At 41.0% G+C, this 22662-nt stretch overlaps 1 protein-coding gene across 2 annotated transcripts in view; it reads right to left on the minus strand.

Annotated features, from left to right (window-relative positions):
- snap25a (synaptosome associated protein 25a) overlaps positions 1-22662 on the minus strand; it is a 37606-nt gene extending 14944 nt beyond the window's left edge. The window contains exons 1-3 of one of the 2 annotated variants that reach the window (XM_065963524.1): positions 22478-22662; positions 5236-5379; positions 3424-3465 (exon numbers count right to left, since the gene is read on the minus strand). In XM_065963524.1, coding sequence (XP_065819596.1) covers positions 3424-3465; positions 5236-5307 — 114 coding nt within the window. In that variant the 5' untranslated portion in view covers positions 5308-5379; positions 22478-22662. The remainder of the gene's footprint in view (positions 1-3423; positions 3466-5235; positions 5380-22477) is intronic. The other variant, XM_020631555.2, reaches the window with a different exon arrangement.

The raw sequence follows: 22662 nt of genomic DNA on the forward strand, positions 1-22662 counted from the left end.
TTTGACTTCCATGACCAACTTCAGGCAAGACAACTATTCATTTTCCAGTTGTTGAAATATTTCCTTAAATATCCAAAGTCAAATAATGTAATAAGTGGGGAATATAACATTCATAAGTGTAACCATTGGTACCTATATGAGGTCTCATTAATGCCTTTTCCATCATGATTCTTTTATTCTAATATTTGCTCGCCCATCTCCAGCACGCAGGCTGGTATTGATAAGAAGAGGCAATGGTCACTTGGTCATTACACTTTAAGCAGGAACAACTCCCAGGGGATTATCAATAATGACAGCAGTGGATACCATTGGGTTTCCATGAACAAATGACACTACTACTAATCCAGGATCCAAACACCCGTTCTGTGTAGGACTCAGCAGGTGATAACACCTCTCAAACATGCACAAGTACCGCGTCTATCCTCAAATTCAGAGCATGTTTTTCCCACTAAATTTCAAATGAAGCTTTTCCACTGGTGTCGCCTCGGCCCTCACATCTTCATTTCCATTCCTCTCTGACTATAACCCGTCTGAACAGCTGTGCGTGCATGAGTGCAGCAGTAAAGCTATAAGTCATTGATAGGGTTTGTCGGCTGCAGGTGTTGATGCAGTAAAAAGAGGAGATAGGGGATAGCTACACTTGCTTCTGTGCAACCCCTTTTTCCATTCTGCTCCTTAGAAATTCTGCACTGCCATGCTAAGACGTGACACCTGGTACAGCCTGATAGGGCATAAATAAGATTAGAGTGTGTCAGTGTACAAACACACCATTAAACACACCATCCCCCTCTGCCTTCTCAGCAGTTCGGGAGGAAAGCACATTGACGCGGCCAGAAGGCGAGAAGGGAGCAATAAGGAAACGCTGGTGTATAAATTATTCTGTAATTTTGCACGCCTCAGTCCAAAAGAAATCCCAAAGTGGTTGAAATGTGTCCCTGGGGAAACTCCAAGGACAAATCAAACATGATCCGGTACAGCTTAGGGGACTGTTCAATACAAAATCCTCATTCAAATCAGTTGGAAAGATTAATTAAATTCAGTATTATGACCGCACATCAAATCATGGATTGGACATTGTAGTTTCTATGACATAGATTATAATAGGATAGAGTCATCAAAATATTTTATTTGTACTCTTTGGTAAAAAAAATCTAATCTTAAAAGTCCTGTATTTCTATGTTGTAAAACCTAACATCATTATAATAAATAAAATAAATAACACTAAATCAGTTACAGCTAAAAAAAAAAAAAGGCACAGTCACTGCTTCAACACTATTTTTATAGAGGGTATAATAATTTTTCTCTTTTTAAAGCAACGCTAAGTGAAGTGATTTGTTCAGCGATTTCTACCTCTTCAGGTAATCCAAACCTCCCCCTCACATGATCATGTTACTAAACATTTCTTATGATCGTGCTCGATTGAAGAAATCATAAATTCTAATAAAAGGCTGAATGTGATCTACTGCAAACCACTGCTCCTCTTTTTGTGTATAAAATAGGCACATGAACATCTCTTATGTGATGGTAGGGTGGGGCTACATGGGGAGATATGTCGTCGAATGATCAATATGACCTTGAGATCCGCACAGAGCGCTTGCCAGACGCCACAACCCCCCCAGCTGTCCACGCCTTTTCTCTCTCTCCCGTATTCTTCACTCTCCCTTCGATTCTTCCTCTTTTCTCCTCGTCTTTCAGTCTCAGTTTATTACAGCATTATTTATTGGCATGAATGTCACATGAACCAATAAAAATATGTTTAGTCGGTGTGTGTGTGTGTGTTTGAGTGTGTGTACTCTCTCTCTGTCTCTCTCTTTCTAATATTAGCTTTTAACCCGATCATGCTTGGATGCGTACGTTAATGCAATAATGGTTCATTATAAATTTAATAATAATGAAAGTCGTTTCAGCTGAAGTTCTTTGCACTAACTAAAACATGACTCAATATATCTGCCTTGTTAATGTCATCTGCTTTGCAATATATATTTTTTTTAAGGTAGATTTTTGGGGCTTTTGGGGGTTTTATTTAGAGATAGGACAGTGGATAGAGTCAGAGATCGTGGGGACAGAGAGTGGGGAATGACATGCGGGAAAGCAGCCAAGGTTTGGATTTGAACCAGGGCTGCCGGCTTGGAGGACTTTAGCCTCCGAATATAGGGGGCGCGCACTAACAACCCACGCCACAAGTGCTCCCTGCTTTGCAATATTTTGTTGGGATTTCATATTGTTCAATGTTATTCTGGATGCTGCTATTTGACTCTGTCTTGGCTGGGCGGCCAGACCTGGGGCGGCTGTGGCCTAGTGGTTGGTGTGTGAGCCCTATCCTGGGAGGCTATAGTCCTCCAAGCAGGCGGCCCAGGTTCGAATTTGACCTGTGGCTCACTCTCTCTCCCCCTGAATTCCACCACTGTCCTATCTCTACAATAAAGGCCCAAGAATAAACCTTTAAAAAAATCACATCACAATTACTCTGACCTGCCTCACAAGACTGATGGATCGAAGAGCAGCACAGTAACAATGTGTGTGTTAAAACTAAATCTTGGATTTGGACTCAGTAGGGTCAGACAAGCTGACAGGTAAGCTGACAAGTAACTGAACTAAAAGTAGACTGAACCAGACTGATTCCTCATGCTGCCAGTCTTTATATTTCTCTAAGCTAACACAGTCTACTGGCTCGTTCTTTGTAACACTGTTGCTTGTGTGTTGAAGAAGTATCTCCCTGACCTTTCATTGTCAACACAACACTTTGAAATACTAAACAATACCAAGTGTTTACCACATATGTTGTTCAGCCTTGTTCCAAGAGGAAATAATAATCTACTCTTAACCATGTGAATCCTCACATTTTCTGGTATATAGAAAGACTGATTTACATTTTTAGCACTTCTTACCTATTTATTATATTACAACAATTATGATACTACTCTCACAGATGTAGCTGTACCATCTCACATTCTGCTCTGCTCCTTTGAGACAACCTTCTGTTTTGTATTGTGTGTAGCCACAGAGGTGCTCTTTGTTGTACAATAAGAATACTGGAGACATTGTTGAAGACTGTAATGCGTAATGCTGGCTGTCTTGTCATCATGTTTTTTTTTTTGGGAAGCCAAAGACAATTTTCCTTCTTGTGAATAAATGCAGTTCTATTGTCTTTTATCTTTCAATTAAGGACTTAAAATATCCCCATGATTCACCTGTATGCTAACACTGTGTTCCTACTCTATTTCCCACAGTGACTCCTCTTCTCAAACAGAATTATATGAAAACAGTCAAATCAAAACTACTTTAAACTTATTATCCCCTGGGAAGACCACAGACCACGGTGTCCAAGTTTAAATGAGTCCAAATAAAGAATAGGGTTCAGTTGTTTGTTAAATGTACAGTAGGTTCATTGCAGTAATTGCTAAATGCTTGTTTTGTTCTCACCTCTTCCACCAGCTGCAGCATACGACGAGTGCTCTCCAGGGACTGTGGAGGAATAAAAGACACGGTTAGTTTTGATACCACTGTGACAAATTCAAACAGCCTACGTTATCACAAAAGAGAAAGAGTTCAGTTTGACATGAAATTTCTTCAAAAGGGAACAGAAACATCTAACTCTGGGAGGTGTGTACAGTCTACATACTGTGTCTGGTTATTGAATTGTGTGTAAGTGAGCATGTATCACAGCAAAGTGGAGTCAATTTAACCAATAAGAGGGATACATAATGGATCAATATTTCATGTTTATTGACATGAACTTGACATGAACTCATAAAGACTTACTGTCTGAACTTAAAATATTGAATATGCCCGACTTGTGCTGGGAATTTGAAAAGATAACTCCCTAAACGGCTTACTGTCATTAAGGCTTGCAGGATTTAAATACAGTCAGTATTAGATCACCAGTGATTTTCTCAAAATACAGCAGCTTTTAAAAGTCCACTCTTATAATAAAGAAAGCTTTGATCCCTCCCCTAGAGTCTGTTAGATGTCTATTATTTGCTGTGTATTGATGGACACGATGCTGCATGTTCCAATTGCCTCTCTAAGAAGTGTGTTGCTGCACAGCACAGCTTGCTAGCTCAAGCTACTCGGTAGGGACAGCGCTCTGTGATATCTCGTTCTTCTTACAGTGACACTGCTTCGGCCTGCTGTGCTCACTGGGAGCACAGCTGATTCACCGGAGCGGGGAGGAGAAGGGGGGTAGGGTAAGAAATCCAATGGGTTGCTTGATTTGAGCGACCATCTTTGATGTAGCCAGTCTTTTTCTCTTCATCCTTTTCAGCTTTCATATCTCTTTTACTTTTTTAAATTGTATTTTTCCCCTTGTGTGTCTGATTTCATACATCTATCAATATCTCTAATCTGACACTGCAAAACATATGAGCTGTTTTCCTCTCTGTAGATCTGAGAGATTTCATAGGTCAAGACAAAAGAGAAAAAAAACAGTTATTCTGATGCCGCCATTTTGTGCATATACCCTATGTTCACGCATGTGTGTTTGTGTGTGTGTGAGCGAGTGTTTAATATTCTGCTCAGCTGTGCCAGTGTGAGTCATATGTGAAGCTGGAGGGGTGTGGGTTCATCTGCTCTGGGTCATGGCTGAGACTCTCTCTCTCAATCTGACTGCTAATGACAATTACACACACACACACACACACACACACACATGCTCATAGATGGATTTCAACATGTGAACAAACACACACACACAGTAAGAATCCCTTCTGTAAATTTTCACACTCATGAGCGTGAAAATTTGTGTCAAACTGAAGATGGTACGATGTAGTAAAATGTAAAGTCAGATGCATGAATAATCTATCACCTGCACACACACACACACACACACACACACACACACACACACACACACATGAATACAGCCACAGCTCTATAGGAACACATTAGCATGATGCTGTTTATTTTCTGTAATAATGTATTTAGTGTCTGAATTACATGTAGTTACATTAAAGATCAGTCTTACTATAATGATATAAAATCTCCTGCACATCATGGAAATACAGTTTACATTAAGAATTAATACACTATATTTATTGAACATATTTGGTTATAGGTAGACATCATACAGAATTGTATTGCCATGTGTTTGTCATGTTAAAGAATTTGAGGAATGTGTAATATTTCAGACTCAGTTATGTTCGTGGGTCTCGTTTCTTCATAACACTGAAAAAAAAACAACATATGTGCAGCATCACAACATATATCACAGTGATGTAGTGAGCGTGTTCTTCTCACCTCATCGGCCAGCTGGTCGGCACGTTGCTGCATGTCCGACAGCTCATTGCGCATGTCTGCGTCATCTGCCATGGCTGCTAGATGTGGGGGGTGGAGAAGGTCTCCAACAGGGAAGAGAAGATCCTAGTGGGATTTCGGGGAGGGCTGGAAGAGAGAGGAAAATAGAGAAAGGGCATGAAGCTGGATGCTGCAATAGAAAGAGCTGACTCCAACGAGGCATGACAAATATCAGACCAGTGGATAACTGATTACAAGTGGAGAATTACATTTGGGAAGATAACAAAGAGCAACCAAATATGACATGATGAAAAACTTTAACATTAAAGCCACCTGTAATAAAAACCCCACTACATCATCTATTCATTCACCTCTCTGTAGCAATGAGAGGAGTCGGACAGTTTGGAGCAGTAAATAGAGCATTAGAAAAAAAGCACCACTGACGGCAAGAGACAATATTTACAGGCTCAGATGTTCTGGACCCAAGATTTTAAAGATTAGCCAAAAGCAGCATGTGCATATCTAATTCCTGTTCATCATCATTATGCATGTGCCCGGTCCAGATGCCCCTGAGCAAAGTGAAACTTTTCACCCGACCAACAAGCTTCCAGTCTGAATAACAGCAGCTCAAAGGAAAAGGCGAGACAAATACAGTCCTGAGGGGTTAGAAAGAAAACAGCCAAAGAAAGAGCCTGGATTGCAACAAAGAGGCCCAATGAAATTGGATCTCATTTAAGAGGCTCTACAATGAACATAAAAATAAAAGCAAGACGCAGACTGGGAGCTACTGTCTCTGTTTACCGTCACAGGCGGTATAATGGAGGATTAAGAAGCCACCGCAGCAGGAGTTTGTTGAGGAATCAATGGAAAGAGAGCAGGCGACTGATGTGTGCAGAGGAATGCTGCAGTCTCAGACAGGGTTGACTGGGATTTTGGAGGATTAGCTACAGAGAGACATAAACAGCCTGTTAGTCCTGTAGCTTTGATCCTTTCCTCTCCTCTGTTGGTCATAAGAGGCTGGCATCACAAGCCAAACTCTTGGATATCTGCAGATGTAGGATTACTGGGGGAGCTAACTGTAAAGCTGATCATGAAACATCTCGTCATGTGTCAGATGAGTTAGAGATCATCGGTGGATATGGCTTCAAGAAATGCTTTCAAATTAGCATCCACATTATTTAAACCCCCTTCAGAATCAAATAGCATTTCTTCCCGCAGCCTTCTGGCTCAGTTGGAATCCTTTATAACGATGGCCTTTACCGCCCAGGGGGAAATGATGAGGAGTCATTGGATGATACGTTTAAAAATTGGGAGCGACATATTTCTTGTGCAGATCCTCAGGGAACTCAAAAGACTTTGTCTTTATTTAAAGACAATCTCCTACATGAAATCCAGGATAATAACACTGTATTGAATAAGGGAAAGGAAGACATGTTGCAGCAAATCACTGAGAATCAACACATCTTCTTTTTGGAGGGTCACTCTCTTTCTAAAACTCAATCAATGCTCATACAAGTTTAATGCGTGTTCAGACCAGAGCCTGACCCATTAGTCGGCCAGCTGATAATATCGGCCAATATTAGCATACCCAGTGACTATCAGTATCGGCTAATTAATATCTCTGATATGTGCTGATATTACTAGATTTATTAACCGGTCAGATATAATTTCATTTGAGTTTCATTGTATTGCATAAGCAGTTCTCTTTCACCAGTAGAGGGAGCTACATGGATCACAAGAAGCATTATCACTCTCCAGAGTGTCAAGCGGTGTTGAGAGACCATCTTTTCTACGTTATATACTGTATCTTTTCCACAAGTGTTTGATAACTGCAATTGAGAGATCAACACAATAAATGTGTATATCTGTATCTATCTATCTCTGAAGGTTGAAGATAGAGTTCAGCCGACATATCGATATCAGATTCTTTTTCCTCCCCAGTATCGGTATCGCCCCCAAAAATCCCATACTGGTCGGGGCCTACTTCAGACTAAGTAATTTTCCCAGGAGTTGCTGACAAGTCAGTTTTGGATTACATTTATTTGGTAGCCAGAGACACTTTATTTTAACCATTACCACCTGGATTAACACATTTTATGTATGAGCTTTTTTCTGTTAGTCTCTAAGCAGACAGCTAATTTCAATGAAAAAGCTTTAATACATGCAAACTGTATCATATTTATTTTATAGTATACATGCCATATAGGTAATATTTCTTCTGCCCACTGGTGGCAAAAAAAAGGCGTAGTGCAGGCTATGAAGAGCCAAGTGTGAACCACTTCAGCATGAACCCAGTGTGCAGATACTTTAGTACACTAAAGAAGTACATTCATCAGGGCACTTGGGTGGAGAAAGGATAGAAACCTCTGCATATATGTATGAAGATGTTCCTGAATATTAACGCTGCTAGTAGTGAGGTAAATGCATTGGCTGGAGATAAAGGAACAAATCCGTATACTCCATTTGCATTCGATGAAATATGAATCCCGTACACTGTGGACATTAAAGACACAGATTAAAGGCACTACACCCGTCTCCTTTTACAGACTTGATGTCTTGAGAGAACACTATTCCTTGCAATGCAGACTATCTGAGCGTGCACATGGCACAAAAACTAAAAACAAGTCCATCATGCACAGGTTTTCAGAGAGACTGATACTCAGTGGCATCCACTTTATAAACATTATGAATCTTTAATCCAAACTTTGGTAGAGACAAATACAGAGTCCGTATCTCATCTCTCTGACAGACGGCTTAGCCCACCTGGACATGTCTCATCTTGGTGACTGAGCGTGCAGTCTGGTTGATGATCTGCCTCGCAGGTTCCTCTGTACGTGTTTTGTGTCCAGAGATGTTCACAACAACATCTGCTAGAGACACACACTCGCTGCACACACACAGGATATGAAGCCATTTCTTTTACTGCCACGGCTATATAACAAAACGTCTTGGTCTGAATCATAAAGCCTCCCTGTGCGGTGTGTAGATCATCTCCGTTCATCTCTGTGGATTTATGCAGTCATTAATACGTCCTCAGATCAACAGCTGCATTGTAATGATTACGTTTGGCATTTTTTTCAGGGTCCTTTTTAATACATCATTTATTGTCTCTTTATGTGACCAAGGTTAGAAAACTACTGATATGTATATCTAAAGATTCTTATAATTAATTGCGCATTAAATTTGAACGATGAATCGGTTATATTCATGCAGCTTGGTTACATTCCTCTCTCTTTCCTTTCCTCTTGCCGTCCTGCATTGTTTCCTAACAGCAGCGGCCATGTTGAGTTATATAAACCCCCGACCAGTCCGTGCAGTTTAATGTCTGAATCGAGTTTGTTCTTCAGAGCGGCTCACTGAAGGAAGAGAGGGCATCATCGCCGGCCTGTCCACTTACATAACCCATTTCAGGCAATTAAATTTGAACAGGCCACACTGACCTTTTACTTTATGTCCCAATTACAAGCTTTGTGTTTTTTTATTTTAGACAGCTTCAGCACTGCCTGCTACAAATCAGGCTTATCATCTGGGTTTTCTAATAACATGCTTTTATAATCAATACATGAATATGTGTGCTTGGTTTTCAGTCAGATTATCTGACAGTTAAAGTGGCTATCCTGCTTTGAGAATAACCTCTAGTTTGCACAATATCTACAGTATAATAGGAATAAATAATTGTTATGTAAAATAATGAATATCTCCCATAACATCAAGCTGTTAAGAACTCTACACTAATTCAACATATAAATACTATTTTTTTTTAAAGATATCTCTGGGCCTTTGGTGTAAAGACAGGACAGTGGATAGAGTCGGAAAGCAGGGACAGAGAGTGTGGGGAATGACATGTAGGAAAGGGCCCGCCCACTGCAAAGACTATAGACTCTGTACAAGGGGATGGCGCCCTCACAATTTGAATAAAAAAATAGACTCCTTCATAACCTCCAAGCATCTTCCACACGGGTGGCTTCAAATACTCTTGATCCATTTGACCTTCAGCGAGGTAATCTGGAACCACCAACACCCGATGTCCCTGACGCCCAGCCACCACCATCAGACTGTGTCGTCCCCACAACCACTGCCTTCCTCTTTCATGCACTGCCTGCTCCGACCTCCACCGCATCGGCAAGGAAGAGTGGACAACAGGAACACGAGGAATACACGGGAGAAACCCTTCCTGCATCTTAACCCATCTTCCCCTATCCCATTTTTCTTTGTTAAAATGGGATTCTCTTTGTAAAGCGTCTTGAGATACACACTTGTTATAAATTGGCGCTGTACAAATAATGATTGATTGATTGATTTGGTAGTACACAACTACCACTTTTCTCTTCATTTCATTTTAAACAAAGTCATCTTCATGTGTGTCTGCCCCTCTGTGTTGACACACACCCACACTCCCTCTGCCCTTGTGTTTCTAACACCTTTCTATAATAGGTTAGACTGACGTTGACATTTATGGCAGGCAATGGTACTCAGTGTGACCTTTGGACCCCAAGTCAAAAGGAAAGCAATAAAGAACAAGAACAAACACAGAAGCACCAAAATCCAACATTCAGTCATTAATTCAGTCTGTATACATGGGCACATATACAGTACAGAGGCTTTGGAAACGTGTTTGTGAATTAGCTGCTTGATTTAATTTATGACACTAGAAAGATGCTGTAAAATGTGATATATGCCGTGTGGCATCTACCACAGTTTACAAGGTGATTTCTGGAGTAAGGCTGCATATTCATCAATAGAGTTTTGAAAAATGGGATGAGAAAAAAAACAGGCTGTACACAATCGTACATGTAGCGTACAACGCTTGTAGCCAGAAGTAACACCGTGAATGTTAAATAGAATACTCATCTTTCAAGCTCTCCATCTATCAGCCATCCCGTCCTGTGTTTACTACCTCAGGAGTGATGTTTCAGTGTAATCACCATGGGAAAAATAACCAAAGATATGAAGGTACCTTTATTTCCATTCGCGGCATATTGAACCCCAGAGAATGGCTTATTTCATACTCTGTCCAATCTTGTTCTACCTGGAGAAGATTGCTAGCCCCCACCATCTGCTCCCCCTCAACACGCTCTCGTTACTTATCCTCCACTCTCTTCTTTTATATCCCTCTTTCTGTCCTTCATTTTCTCTTTATACTTTTCAGTGCTATCTTCCTCCTTCTCTTGCACTGGTAGTGTTGTAGTATTCGAAATCGATCTTGGTCTCAGGACTGAGTCAAAGTAAGTGAAACACCTGCTGCACACAAGATGATGATTTTTCAATGATATTTATGGTCTTGGTCTTGTCTCTGTCTTACCCTGACTTGGTCTTTGGCTTGTCTCGGTATTGGAGCACTCTGGTCTCGGGTATGTTGTGTGTAGTTAGATACAGTGTACATCAGTATGAATTTTGAAAGAATTTAATTGCAAAATAATGATTTAAAGTGTATAAATTATGTAAAATATCTCATCACGTTCATCTACTTTTTTAGTTTAAAGGGGTATGTAGAATGTAATCTGATGTCAGACCCACAAGATGAGCCATTAAAATACAGAAAACTCAGAAACAAGTACACAGGAGACTGTACAAAATGTAAAATCGAAGTTTGATCCAAAGGCAACTTAGTTGAAGATTTCAGCTGCCTTTGGATCAAGCTTCAATTTACCATGACCTGGGTGACTGAGAACTTACACATACAAAATGTAAACCCAACAATAAATATAAAAGCAAAAAACTTAAAACTCACTCACTTAAATAAATGAAAAAAAACTAAAACATACAAAATACTATACCATCAAAAAGAACCTGATACTTCAAGACTACATAAATCAATCCACTTTAAAAGTTTTAACTTCAAATGTTCAATTTTCGTAATAAAAGTTAGTCAACATGCAGACAAATGTCTTTATCAAAAAGAGGATTTACATAATATGTATCCTCCAGAAATATGCATTTTACAATAATTGTTAGATGCTCTATGAGTCACAGAACCTGATACTTTTGATGAGTTACATATAAGCAAATTTAAAAGAGCTATCATATGTTAAATTCTTAAGAACACAACATTGATGAGAAGCTAACTTACACAGTTTCCTTCACTCGAGCATGGGACAAAACTTCTAAAGACAAACATTAAATGATTTGACAGCCTTGCGGTAACTAGATGAGTAATTCAAACAGATATATAACTGTATTGTCTGCATACGGTGAAAACATACTTTAATTTAGCACATATTTGTGATAAGTTTGTAGGTATAAAAAGAAAAAAACCATGAACATAACCCTGTAGAAGTCCACAGAGGAGATGATGAAATAACATTAAAATTATTTTCTGTATTTATTACATCACTAGTTCAAGTTTTGAAAGATTCAATCGTTGTAATTTTTAATGAGAGAAATAAGACTTAAGTATAGAATATATACTATCGACAAGTCTTTGTACAAGTCACATTATTTTACTATAATTGCTACAGAAGAAGTCTTATAACTGAATTAAAACTTGCTGCATAAATATCTTTAAGCTGAAAGACAGACGTATTTAAATAAAAACGACAATACCCATGAAGGTAAAAACAATAGAGCTTTTATTTGACTAGTGGCAAAAAACACAATGGATCTTTGTTGACTGTTTTATGCAAATTAGCCTGCATGTCTCTGTCTCTTTCTGGCTCTAAGTGTGTGTATGTTGGCTTCCATTTTGTTTGCCTTCCAGTTTCTATTTCAGACTCTTCCTGTCTGTCACTGTTTTAAAACATTTAACTTCACCTTCTGAAAGAAAGCAGTTCAACGAAAGTGCAAGGTTAACATGGCCAATGTGTGTTTCGCAACACATACAATTTATGTGAAACGCCACTGGAGTGTGGATGACACAATTAGTCAATAATATCTATGTAGCTGACAGAAATATAATCCAATTCATACTGCTTAACTCAAGACCAAATGATAAACACTAATGCATAGATAAAGGAACACAGCATTCAGACTACAGTCACTGGATTAAAGGCACAGGCCTGGTTGTACACAGCATACTAACTAATGAGATATGGATGTCAATTCTTCTTGTATAAATATATCATGTTATATATAATTGTCTAATAGTGAAGGCCACTTCACTGTTATCGCCCCTGCAAAAGATTGCAGTGACTGAGGCACTGAAGTGATTTGAATTGTCATTTGGCAACCGATGATGAATATAAACATTATCATATGTCATTAAATACTCCACAGCAGTCATTCATGTGGGTACGCAGAACAATAAATCAGACCTCTGTAATGGTTCTTCTTTCAAAAGCCTTCTTGTTTGGTCGTTTCAACACATTATAACCATGACGATAAGATGACTCTACCCGTCCTGGATCCACTGGGAGCCTGCATAACATCAACAGTGATGTAACATTACACAACAAGCCAAAGTTCGAGCTCTCTCTCTCCCCTCAGAGGAGCTAGCATTAAGTGCTGCAGAAACATCCCAGTGGCCCGCTCTACAAAGAATGCCATGCATTATTGACCTGAGAAGTCCAAGACCCCATCACTTATTCATCTGGACCCACTGTAACCAGCCACATCTCAGAAACACATGGCTAAAGAGGGGAAGGTGGAGGATCATTACAATGCAGGGTACCTGCCTCAGACAGGGGTTAACACTTACAAAATCTCCTTTCAGAGTCACTGATGGATAGACAGGACTTTCTAATGCTGTTTTTTTCTAAAATGTGACCCTGAAGAGAAGAAGAGCTCTTAACATTCAAATCAAGATTTGAGTAAGTAGGGGCGCAGGTGGCCTAGAGGATAGTTCTTGCACCCCATGTGCAGAGGCTGTTGTCCTTGAAGCAGGCAGCCAGGGTTCGGATCCGGCCTGTGGTTCCTTAACCACATGTCACCTCTCTGTCTCCCTTATTTCCAACTCTATCCACTGTCCTGTCTCTCAAATTAAGGCATCAAAAGTCCAATAATTTAAAAAAAGAGGAAAGATTTGAGGAAGAAAAATAGAGAAAAATATATTCCCTCTTGTAAGAGGAACACTGTAACCACAGGGTAGATCAGGACCCTCAAACACAGTGTCCTTCATGTTCTGACGTTCACACATTCACACGTAGTTTGTTCACAGTGACCTACAAGGCATGTCATACAACACAAAGGTAAATAACACAAGACACATCCTATGCATGCCCAAGGCAATGTGCTATCTGTTTAGAGGGCTGGAAGAGAGAAGGTCACGAATTGTAATTTTCAGTTGTATTTGTTGTAACAATTGTAGGTCAGGGTTATTAAAACTGAGTGGGGTTCAGGGGAGAATATCAGATTACTGCCTTCTTGAAGTCTCAGAGCAAAATGACTGAACCCTTCATCGATTGGAGGCACCTCCCTTTGTATCATGGTCACACACCCATAAAGCCTGTTCTTCCAAGGTGAACACTCACAGTTTGAGAGACAGCCGCATTATGACTTATGTCTATGTAAATGTTAAAACTCCAGTACAGGTCATCCATTGTCATGCATTAAGTTAGTAAAAGCAGTGTCATGATTTAGGCTGCACTCTGAAGGTGGATAATAATCACCTATCAGTCAACTCACAGCTTTGGAGTGGAATCTCTACACTTCTCTCAGCTGTATCATTGTACAAAGAGGAAAGTAGGAGCAACAGTATGGAGGGCTGTAAGCTTTACAGACCGAGTCTCAAGATGTGACTATTTGTCATCATAAGGTGTTGACCCAGAATTTTTCTCATTCAATGTCAGGTCTCTCTGAAGCTCTTCGGTGAGACGTGGGGTCTAAAGGCTGAACCGCTGTTAACTTCTGTTCAGCCTTTTTATCTGACAACTTCATATCCAGTCTGTTTTGCTTGTGGTTAGTCTGTGCGCCCCCATGTACAGAGGCTACAGACCTCAAAGCAGGGCAGTCTGGGTTCATATCCAGCTTATGGCTCCTTCACCGCATTCCCTACTCTCTCTCTCTTGTGATTTCCGACTCTATCCACTGTCCTGTCTCTGTAATAAATGCATAAAAAAAAAAAAAAATGTATCTTTAAGAGTAGGCTTATAGGGGCTGATATCGGAGTTCGGGTCAACTTTGAACTGTTAAAAAAATAAAAACACTAGTAAAATCTTTGTTTTCCAAACTCAATTGACCAAACTGAGTTATGCACAGCACTTGTCAACACTCTTGAAGAAGGTGTTGTTGCTGCATTTGCTTAAAGAGACCAAAGAGAATGAGGGTGAGGACAAGGGCAAGGGCAAGCTTGGTGATATAAGGCAGACCGCCCCCTCATCGCTCTCTGTAGCTGCACGGCTCCTTATCAGCCTGCCTCCAGCTCCTTGGAAACAAGTGCGGAGCCGAGCAAAAGAGACAAAAGATAGAGAGACAAGACGAGAGAACATCTCAGCGGAGCAAACTGTGGTGTTTATTAAAAGCTGAAGGCAGATGAGATAAAAAGCAGAAGAATAATGATAGATTCCACATGTTCAACAAACCACAATCAGTTTGTCCACCTTCACTGCCCTTCAGACTCGTGTTCACAGTCACCTCTGCGGTGTCTGCAGGGGAAGGGGGTCCTGGTTACATCATTAGCCAGCCTATAGCAGCCCCCAGAGCCACATTTATTACCAAGCGGTTATTAAAGAAGACATTTTGACTGCCAGGGGGTCGTGGAGATGTGACATTTGACAAGCCAAACAGGGGAGGGGTGCTCAGGTTGGGAGTGAAAGCTAAAAGGCGGAAAAATTGGACAGTTTAATGTGTTGTGGGGGCTTGGAGGATACGTGGGTGCAATGGAATATATGACCAACAATCAAGCAAGCAATTTCTGTACAGGCCTCCGAAGCCTGTTTTGAATTAGAAGCACACTCCCGTTTTTACGACGCAATAAACGTCAGAGAGGAGAGATGCTAAAGCTGCAGATGTTCTTGTTTTATTATCCACACATTTGATGGAATCTCTGGCTGGAAATGTTTCACGCCAGCAGCCCAGTGCAAAGACAAAACTCCAGATGTTTCAGCTTTCAGCAATGCTGCACTGAAGGGGCGTCTCACTGTTATGTCCCGTTTAAATATTGAGGTCTTCAGTCAGTCATTCAGATGGCCTCGAGCACATTTGTACAGTGAGGTATAAGACTCATAAGAGAGAATTTCAAAAAGTGATCTCCAGAGGTTGATTTCACACAAACACAAACACATTTAATGGCACCAAGTCATGGACCGTAGCAAGGGCACTTGTTAAATATTTCAGATGTCATTAAAACAAAGACAAAAGAGAAATTAGATGCACCCTTAGGGGGGAAAAAAGCCTTCAGGAAGAATTCAATTATCAGGATTATATATCACCTTTCTGCCCACTTAAATGTATTATTTAAGTCAAACTGACATGTTGGAACAGCATTTAAGTTATACACACTATCAATGCTGAAATGTGTGAAAGAAAAACAATGTTTTTAAGCAGATAACAAATTCAGGTCAGTAGACTGTCTGTACAGCAGCAGCTTGTCGTAAGTCGAACTGATTGGTAAGATCAGTTCAGATTCTGATACCAATGTTTGTTTCATGACTTCTTTTGATGTAAGACTCTCACAATGCCGACATTGTCTCTCATGTTTGATGAAAACCGGACAGATTTTGTCCAACAGGTGATTTCATCTGCCCAATAAAATACATCTTCTCTGAATCAGTCGTTAGGTGTACGAGATGCCAGCATTAAATTGATTTGGAACAATTATCAGATGTCTGTCAACAGTACCAATATCAGATGATACTGATGTTGAACCGATGCATCGGTACATCCTGAGTCGTGATAATTTGCAGTGTCTAAAGAAACATCCCAACAAAAAAAGCCATTTAGTTTACTTTAGTTTACTAAAAACATGCAAAAACAGACTGAAACCGAGTCATTGATAAGCTTGAAGCAGTGTAAGTTTCTTCTTTTTGTGACTTGGTAAATTAAATTTAAGAAATATAAAATATAAACTAGGAGAATGAAGTCACATTCAAACGGCACAATAAATGCTGCAGAGGGTAATGTTGACCTCCAGGTCAGCGGTCATCCCTTAGATAATCAATCATATTCACACTGTGCACCGCTTATAACGCTTTTCAAGACATGATTTAATGTGAATGGAAGTAAATGTCAGTAATAGAGATATATTCTAACCAGCACAAAAAGAAAACCCGGTATGAAGTTCACTGAAACAAGCAATATTAATATAAAATCCAATTTTACTGGTTTGATGTCAAAGACGATTTAAGAACATTTTTAGCCTGAACACATCACACCGTGTATGTTAATCTGATTTACAATGTGTGCAGTCTGGACACATGAGTGCATGAGCTGTAGAAAGAAGTCAAAATGTGAGACACAACATCCCGTCAGCCACTCAAATACTGTTAAAAATAAACTCTTATTCCATACATCCCATGTTGTTTAAGGTTTTTATAAAACCTTTTGTGCAGAGGTTTCTCTGCAACAACAAGCTGAGTCAGCTGCACTGCAGCATCATAAATTACCCAACCCCAACAGGAAGACCTAGAGCAACACTATCACCAAAAAGCACCATCGAACACACCACTAATCATCGAATGAAAGCAGCGCCACACTCCAAACAGTTTCATGTTTGCAGAAGACTGATACAGCCGTATTGTGCCTGCACCTGAGCACACACTGCCATGTAATCTAGAGGGCGGAGGGCGTATTCATGTTGACCCGAGCAGATTAATTGGTGACTTTATGCTTCGCTGACACGGGGATAATAAGTCTATACAGGCTTTCATTTCTGGAAATGGAAGCTTTAGTCGTATAAAGCTGATGGAAAAATGGCTAATGCCACGGTGAAAGTGATATGTTTGAGGCTACAAATCGATGTGTTACTGAAGCAGTCTACATTATATCTGAACACACACAAGTACACTGTATGTGTATGTGTCTGCACTCCAAACCATCCGCTTTCTGTACTGAAATACAAGACAGAGAGTTTATTTTAAGTATAATATGGTAGCATTGTACTGTAGTAAAAGGTATAATCTGGAAAATACTCGAAGAATTGTTCAAAAAGAACAATGATCTGTATTTAACATAAGGCTATTTTTCACTCATTAAAAGTATTCACGTTATTTCTCTGAGTGGTTCAATGTGGTTCGACTATGGCAGTCTTCCTTCCCTCGCTCATGTTATTACTCTCCATCTTTTAATTTTTTCGGTCTCCCCCTATCAAGATCCCTGATTTCACTCCCTCTCCTTTTAATCATTTTCCCTCCTTAAATTCCTTCCATTAATCAAAAGAATAATAATCTGTCACTGTGCGAGCGGCCGAGAGGACAGAAGGCAGAATGATGATGACGCCTGACAGATATTCTGTCTCCTGAACATGGCTTTAAATGCTAAAAAGATGGAAGATTTTTTTCTCTTTATGAAATGAGCGCACCACATGGGAGATAATAGTCGTCATATCACTTCTGTGAACGGACAGAACTGAGGTAAGATTAATAAAACTACATTCAGAGAAGTTATGCGAGATTTGAAAGGTGTGTTGACATCTACGTAGGCTCCTTGTTTCTCAAACCATCTCCATTAATCAACATTTTTTTTAAATATATAAATCAAAGACACAATTCTACAAGTTTTGAATAACCTATGAGACACATTTTAAAGACAACATCCCAAACATTAAAGTGATTGGCATATAGAAAGTAAAAGAGCAATAACTGAAGGCTGTCATTAAAAAGCTGTTTTACAATGCGGTTTGGTGAGGAGCCAATGCACCACTATCTTTCTCTATATGCTTCGTCACAGCTTGAATCTTTGGGAGCAGCCATTTTGTTTCTGTGTTTTTGTTCTCATGCAGCGTGTCTCTGAGAAAGTGAGAGGTTGTCTCGTGAGGGCTGACTGGACACAAAAAGCTAAACCCTTCACTTCACCCTGGCTTGCTTTTTTGCTGCCTCTCAACTGTTATGTATCTCTCATATATCTTGCATGGACAAATAAACACTCCCTCTACTTTCTGTCAAATAACTTTAGTCTTCCAAACCACAAATCTTCTGTCCCTTTTCTTTACAAAGATAGTTTGAATATTTGTTACAAGTACAGAAATCCACTTTGTTGCAGAGTGACGATGTCTTTGTCCCTCTCCAGTTTGTACACTGAATCAAAGGTTTTAACAGTGGTCACATATTGTCTGGCTCTGTACACATTTTGTGGGGGCCTTTTTGCCTTGACTATACAGGACAGCAAAAGAGAGACTGGAAATGCTGGGAGGAGAGAGCAGGGGACGAAATGCAGCAGAGAGCTGAGGTCGGACCCCAACCCACGGCTGCTGCGACGAGGACTACAGCCCCAGCACCGCCTGGCTATATGGCGCCCCCTCTTCGTCCACATTTAGCACGCCCGAAGCAGACTGATTAACACGTTAGAACTTCTGAAACTGAAGTGCAAATATATTCTTCTATTTTTACAGGTTACATTATGCAAGATTATGGGTACAGTGCCATCCCACTTCTAGTCCTCACACTTTATTTTATTATTTTTTTATATCCAGAGAGAGTCAGGCTAATTAAGCTAAGCTAAGCAAACCACTTGCACACTATGGCTGAAAATGCAGTTGAGCGTTATTAATGAGAAGAAAATAATTTCCCAAAATGTCAAACTTTCCCTTCATGAGGTATTTTGTCATATTTTGTCATCTGTGGTATCAATTTGACGTTTGTTTGCTCTACTTAAAACACCCTTTGAAGTTCTATCTGTGAAATAAATGATTTAAGATTGCTCAATAGTAACATCTTAGTCTGGATACGTTTTTTTTATGCCCAATGCTGAGTCCATGGAGTAGACAGCGCAGCACACTTGTGTAATGCTTAACTCCTGGAAGAAATCAAAACCAAAGTAAACTCTCCAGATTTTTCTTTCCTCCATTGTAAGGCCACTTTGCACTGACAGAATCAATTACCCTTAAAAAGGAATAACCCCTGGTGTGATGTACCCACAAAGCAAACAGGATCCTTTTCAGATGTCTCTCATGGCTCTGGACTGTGAATGGGCATGGGCATCATTATTCACAAAATCAAGAGAGAAAACAGTGAACTTGACCCCCACAGGGTATTCCTGGGACTTCTCAAAGTTGCTAGTGCGACAGCAGCAGCAGCAGCAGCAGCGACACAAGCTCTGCTGAATCCGAGAGAGGATGATTTTGTTTGTCATGCAGCTAAAACCTGAACTCCACTGTGACAGGAGGACATTACTGCAGTAGGCTTAGTTTACACTCCCAGTCCACAGTCCTTTACCTAGGAAAGAGTGAGACAGAGTCGAGTTCTTCGCTCAAGGGCAATTTCAAAATTCCCTTGACCAAAGGCGCCAGCTTCTCTTCCCCTTCTTCAAGCAGGAAAAGCCCTTTCCATCTCCGAGTCTCGATTGGATTCGGAGCCAAATGTAAACTGCTTTTTTGTGATTCCGTACAAGGTTTGTCATTTTTTTATGTCAAGTTCCTCACAGCTTTGAACTAAACATGAGGCAAAAACCTGCTTTTATTTATTTATTCAAATGACTGTTAGTGAGAAAGATGAATCTATGCTCACAGTGTTTGATATGTGAACGCAAAAATCAATCTGTTGTTATCAAGGAGAAAACATCAAACTTTAATCAAATCTTTTCATTTGAGAGAAACAGCTGGAGAGATTCCAAAGACTCTTTTTGTGCTGGTCTAACGAGGAACCACAAATGTGACTGTGTGTCTCATTCCATTACAGACTAATGTATCAGGGTTTACAATATGTGGCTCTCGTATGGGGTTAATGTGTAATGTTGCTCATGCTTGAGCTGAATGGTCAGTTTTGGCCTGTTAGCAACCTTTCAAACCACAAAAAACTCTGACAGAAACCCTGCTCTGCATTCCTCTGGATTCTTGTGTAATTACAGCAGTTTATCATCAGGAGCAATGAAACAAAACCAGTAAGGTTGGAAGGAAAAAGAGCTGTTACGGGGAAACAAAATCAAGGCCCTGTACCTGCACCAAAACACGCAATGCGCAGCCAGCCAGTCGTCTCGGTGTTCACCAGCATCGATCACAGAGGCTTTAGCTCCATTACAGCACAGTGCGATGCAGGCGGGGGTGAAAGCACCCATGTGAAATGAACAACGGCCAGAAACAATCAGAGGACGGTGATGGTGTTGTGAGTCACCATTAAACCTGAAAGCAGCCCCATGCAGTGAGTGCAGTAACAGGCCTGACACCCCCTCCCATTACCACAACCAACACCAGCCTCTGCCTCTTTCTGCCTCTCTCCCTCTCTGCAGTCCAAACAGTGCAAGCCGCAGTGATATTGGTGTAGCGGTCATGGCAACTGGAGCATCCTTTGGGGCTTTATTGTGCTCTTTGTACACTGCAGGCTTTAATCCGCCATTGTCATAAACACACACACAGCTGGATGTGTCCAACGCCTGTGAATGACTCTTCCTGTAGAAATAGACTCATATCTGTTTGCTTCTGATATTATAACACAATCTGTTACATTAAGGTCATTACAAATCAGTTATCAGACAATCAGACTCACTAATAGATTGTGATTGGAGGATGTAATGTAGGTGTCACAGTGCACACTCATGGTTTCCAGTGATGTGGCAAACATTCAATCAAAGCCAAGTGACAACATCTGTCAGTGAGCATCAAGTCAGCTAGCCCACCACTCCATGTGGTGATAAATATCATGTCAGCTGCGCCAAAGGATCAATCAGATTTAACATCTAATCCATGGCGTCGTCGAACCTGAGGATATCCAGCAGTTCTGTCTCGTTAGTGCGTCATGAGGCTCGGGTTCCTCTCCTCTAGCAGCTATTGTACCGTGCGTGACAGGCAGCACAGGTGCGTCATTTCACAAACACACAAAAAAACCAATTGTTTCTTATACAAACACCCGCAGAATCATCCAACAAATTGACGTTTTTTCAATCGCAATTTGGGAATATTGGGCGGGAATTTATTAGACCATTAACGCATGGCTCCCACCATCATCTCGTATCACTATATGAAGTGTGTATGCAGCTTATTATCCAGCATTATGAATGCGGAGCCCCGAACTGGTGCACGCTTGCGCATGTTGAGCTCTCGTGCCTATTTATCACGTTTTTGCGCGATGCCGGGTCTGACGGACAATAGGTGCGGGGCTCCCTGACAGTGATGTGCGTCTCCTCGGAGACGGCGGGCTGGTTGGTGTGATAGGATACTCAAGGGAAGGAAGATAAGGAGGAGGAGGGGGCTGGGTGTCATAGTGCGGGTTTCACCGCGGTACTCCCCGGCACTCTCCTCCCTCCATGTCTCCCCGGAATAACACCCCCCTCCTCTCGCATCCACCGGGATATTTTGGACCTCTTCGCGAAACGGTTTTGGCGTGAAATGGAGTGTTTGTGGGGAAAAAAACCACTGCGTATAAAAATAAATAAAGCAAGCGACGCATTCTTGGAGCTGGATCATGCCTCACCCCCCTCCCTCCTGTTTATATCGGCTACCCTCCTCCCACCGACTTCACCATGGCGCAGTTTACTATTACATGCATTCTCTCCATCTCACCACATCCAGCGCAATCACCCCGACTCCTCTGTTCAAAGCAGCAGGGCTGCACTTGTTTGCTTTTCTCTGTCAGACATGAGTGCGACAGATTGATTCATGATCCGCACATCGTGCTGCGGTATCAGCAGCCACCCTGCTGCCTCCATCGGCTTTGAGGTGTGAGACGCGTTTCTCTCTCTCAGCCCCACTGATTAGAATGAAAACAAGCCTCTTTCTAAAAGCACAGAAACAACCCCGCACCTCTTTCATAACTCGAGGTTTGGACAAAACAATCGACCTGCTGAGACTTTTTTTTTTTTTTTCAAACACCTCGATGTGCTTTCTCTCTCTGGCGCTGTCCACGGTGCTGAAAGATAGAAAACGCCCACATTGAATATACGCATTATAGCGCAGCGCATCCTTCCGCGCAGCGATCCACTGCGCGTTCCTGATTTATCACCCGGGAGGTCTCGCATTGCCTTCCTCCCTCTATACAGTCCTCTCCCTTACCTTCTCTTCCCGCTAACAATGAAGCAAAAGATCTTCTAAGTCACAACATAAAGCCCCATGTGCAGAGTGCGTTTTTAACAGTATTGTTCTGGTTGGAGACGACAGACATCCAGATCTCACGTTTCACCCATAACAAAAAAATCTATGTCTTTAAAGCATACAGAGCCCATATTTAACAACACGCTTCAAATGAAAACGGTTAAAAAATCCGGTTGTGAATGTCTTGGTTCTTACCTGTGCCTGATGTCGGTGCCCCGCACTCAGAATGGGAGGAGAGGTATATCAACAGCTAAGCGTTACCAGCCTCTCTCTCTATGTGACTGGGATGCTGCAAAGGCACTGCACGTCGGCTCAGTCCTCCTCACTTCTTCTTCAATGGGAGGCAAGCAGTGCAGCTCTCGTCAAAGATGGCGGACACT

The sequence above is a fragment of the Labrus bergylta genome, chromosome 15, assembly GCF_963930695.1.
Source record: "Labrus bergylta chromosome 15, fLabBer1.1, whole genome shotgun sequence".
NCBI classification, from domain to species: Eukaryota; Metazoa; Chordata; class Actinopteri; order Labriformes; family Labridae; genus Labrus; species Labrus bergylta.